Source organism: Cyphomyrmex costatus, unplaced genomic scaffold (genome assembly GCF_001594065.2).
Source record: "Cyphomyrmex costatus isolate MS0001 unplaced genomic scaffold, Ccosl1.0 scaffold1553, whole genome shotgun sequence".
In the NCBI taxonomy this organism is placed as follows: Eukaryota; Metazoa; Arthropoda; class Insecta; order Hymenoptera; family Formicidae; genus Cyphomyrmex; species Cyphomyrmex costatus.
This window is the reverse complement of record NW_017275559.1, coordinates 1-2,279: the sequence shown is the minus strand read 5'-3', so window position 1 is coordinate 2,279 and position 2,279 is coordinate 1. Positions and strand designations below refer to the sequence as shown.

General features: G+C 40.1%; 2 protein-coding genes across 2 annotated transcripts in view; both read right to left on the bottom strand.

The window, feature by feature from the left end:
- LOC108783591 (chromodomain-helicase-DNA-binding protein Mi-2 homolog) overlaps positions 1-659 on the bottom strand; it is a 5,216-nt gene extending 4,557 nt beyond the window's left edge. Inside the window, exons 1-3 of the mRNA XM_018552192.1 lie at positions 595-659; positions 338-488; positions 46-231 (exon numbers count right to left, since the gene is read on the bottom strand). Coding sequence (XP_018407694.1) covers positions 46-231; positions 338-398 — 247 coding nt within the window. The 5' untranslated portion in view covers positions 399-488; positions 595-659. The remainder of the gene's footprint in view (positions 1-45; positions 232-337; positions 489-594) is intronic.
- Position 660: 1 nt separating this feature from the next.
- Positions 661-1,683, bottom strand: LOC108783590 (chromodomain-helicase-DNA-binding protein Mi-2 homolog). Its single transcript, XM_018552190.1, has 3 exons — positions 1,412-1,683; positions 860-938; positions 661-762 (listed from the first exon to the last, which is right to left on the bottom strand). The coding sequence occupies exons 1-3, from the start codon at positions 1,681-1,683 to the stop codon at positions 661-663; spliced, it is 453 nt and encodes a 150-aa protein (XP_018407692.1).
- Between the last annotated feature and the right edge of the window lie 596 nt (positions 1,684-2,279).

Here is a 2,279-nt window from a genome sequence, read left to right as displayed (position 1 = left end):
AATATAAAATTACTAAAGAGACATATCATGTTTGTAATGACATACCTCTTCCTCTTAATGGTGGGCAAGAACATCTAGGACATTTCCAATCGTCATCAGGAATTTCTGATAGAGGAGGATTTAGACAATGCGTGTGATACGCACTCGTACAACTGTCACAGCATAATAATTCTCCACCATCCTTGCATACTCTACAGAATTCCATATGTTCATCGTCGTCTTCTGCTGCACCTGATAGTACAAACATAACTATAGTTGTCGTTTGCTGAATGATAAGCAGAGTGTTTTAGAAAGGGATAAGGAGATTCAAGGCTGTGGTATGGTAGGACATGGGTACCTGCAATACCTTCTCCACCGCAATGAGCACAACTCCATTTTCTTTCTGATGTTTCCTCCATTTCAGGCTCTAAGCACACTAAATTGTATGCTCTGGGACAAGTGTCGCACAATATGATTTCACCGCCTTGTTGACATACTTCACAATAATCCTGGTGGTCAGTTCATAGAAAGCAAAAAGAAATTTGGAAAATAATTATTTCATTTTAATCATGATAGAATAATTTATTGGCATTGCATCACCCGCTATTGTTATACCTATTTGACGAAAGACAATTAGACGTGATCTGGTCGTATTGCCTCCGCTGTTGGAGGTTGGAGCCATTAACCAAGAAGAAGATCTGCATCTGGTTGCATATGTGGATTTAATTCAGAGAAATCGCGCCACTTGGCTGCCACCAACATCATAAGTTTTGACATTGGAACCTATAATCATACAAGAACAAATTATTTAAGTAAATATAATAATAACTGATAATTATATTATATTGTACAAGTTATTGATATATAAAAATGCACGCACTTTTGGATTTTCTTTTGCTAAGAGCGGTCTCACATGTTGAAAGAGCTTGTATGTTGTTAAATTTTGGAAATCAGCGTCGGAATTGTTGAAGTATTTTACTTATTACTTAGCTTAAAGGCTAAGATTGCACAAAATACAATCTTATATTAATCAGCCTCAGCCAATTAGCAAGAGAAAGATCATTTATAATGAGAAACAATTTAATCACAAAAGGTGTTTAACACCCTTTACAAAATCATTAAACATGAAGAGAATCAGTTATTACAATAAACATATATCAGCATTAATAACAGTCTAACAGTCAAATGAATTAGTAGATGACTTATAATAAACTTATCTGTAACGGATAACAAACGTCGTTATTGCAAGGCTTCACAATAGCACGCAGCTCACACACATCCACTCGGTACCATGGTCCGCCAGGAAAAGGGACGAACAACAACGATGTTCAACCTTTACAATAGACTATCGCTTCGATAGAGCCATCTAACTGAATCTAATCATATCAGTAGTCGATAATTAGCTTGATGTGAATTACCTCTTTTCCAACAGGAATATTCAATTTGTACATCTGTTAAACCAAATGTATTGCACACTTCTTCAATCGTGGGCATGCCTGTTGTAGGTTCTTGGCTCTGAGTGGTCGATGTATTATGACTGGAGGATTTTCTGGACGACGATTTTCTGCTTTTTCTGTTGACTGCATAGTCGCTATCTTCACCAGTCGCATCACCCTCTTCACCGAGAACGAAATTTTGAACTATAATAAACGTTCCGCGAGTGTAGTACATCCGCCAATCCGCCATTTTCTTTAACAGAGCCATAGTCCATACCCAGTGATGCACATCTGTCCTTCAGCGTGCTTCAGCCTTCGACGCATGCACACTAGCCGAGCGCGAGCGAGATGGCAGACGCTACGTCACGATCGCCTCTCTCTCTCGCTCGTCCGCTTGTCGCGAGCGACTAAAAATGTTTCTCGGCGCGACGTGCCGTGTACCGATATAGGTGCCATTTCATGCAGCGAAGCTTCGCTGGCGAAGACCCCCCACTCCGCCGTAAACGAAGCCAGCGTTCTTCGCTCTTCACTGAAGCCCCGTATCCTTTTCAATTTTCATGTAGCGAAGCTTCGTTGGCGAAGCTATCCCCACTACTGTGCTACAAAGTCAAGCGTATCTCTTATTTTACGAGAGGATTCTCTGATTCGATAAAACAATGTAGAACGTGAATGAATATCGATGTAATTATGTTCGCATTTCCGATTTTCGAAAGAAAGGAAACAGATTGTGATAAATTTATTAATTATGCAATTATTAAGAATCACATCGCTCATTATCGGATGTATGAAACTGATTATGTGTAAACGCACCGGCAGAAATGCTGTCCCTCGGCGTTCGACGCGCGGCGCTACGCGCTCGGTACG

Excerpts from the sequence above, each read along its gene's own strand:
- LOC108783590 (XM_018552190.1), bottom strand. The coding sequence starts at position 1,683 with ATGGCTCTGTTAAAGAAAATGGCGGATTGGCGGATGTACTACACTCGC. Across the intron at positions 939-1,411 it reads GATGTACAAATTGAATATTC|CGACGCTGATTTCCAAAATT; the intron begins CTGTTGGAAAAG and ends CTTCAACAATTC. Across the intron at positions 763-859 it reads TAGCAAAAGAAAATCCAAAA|GTTCCAATGTCAAAACTTAT; the intron begins GTGCGTGCATTT and ends GTATGATTATAG.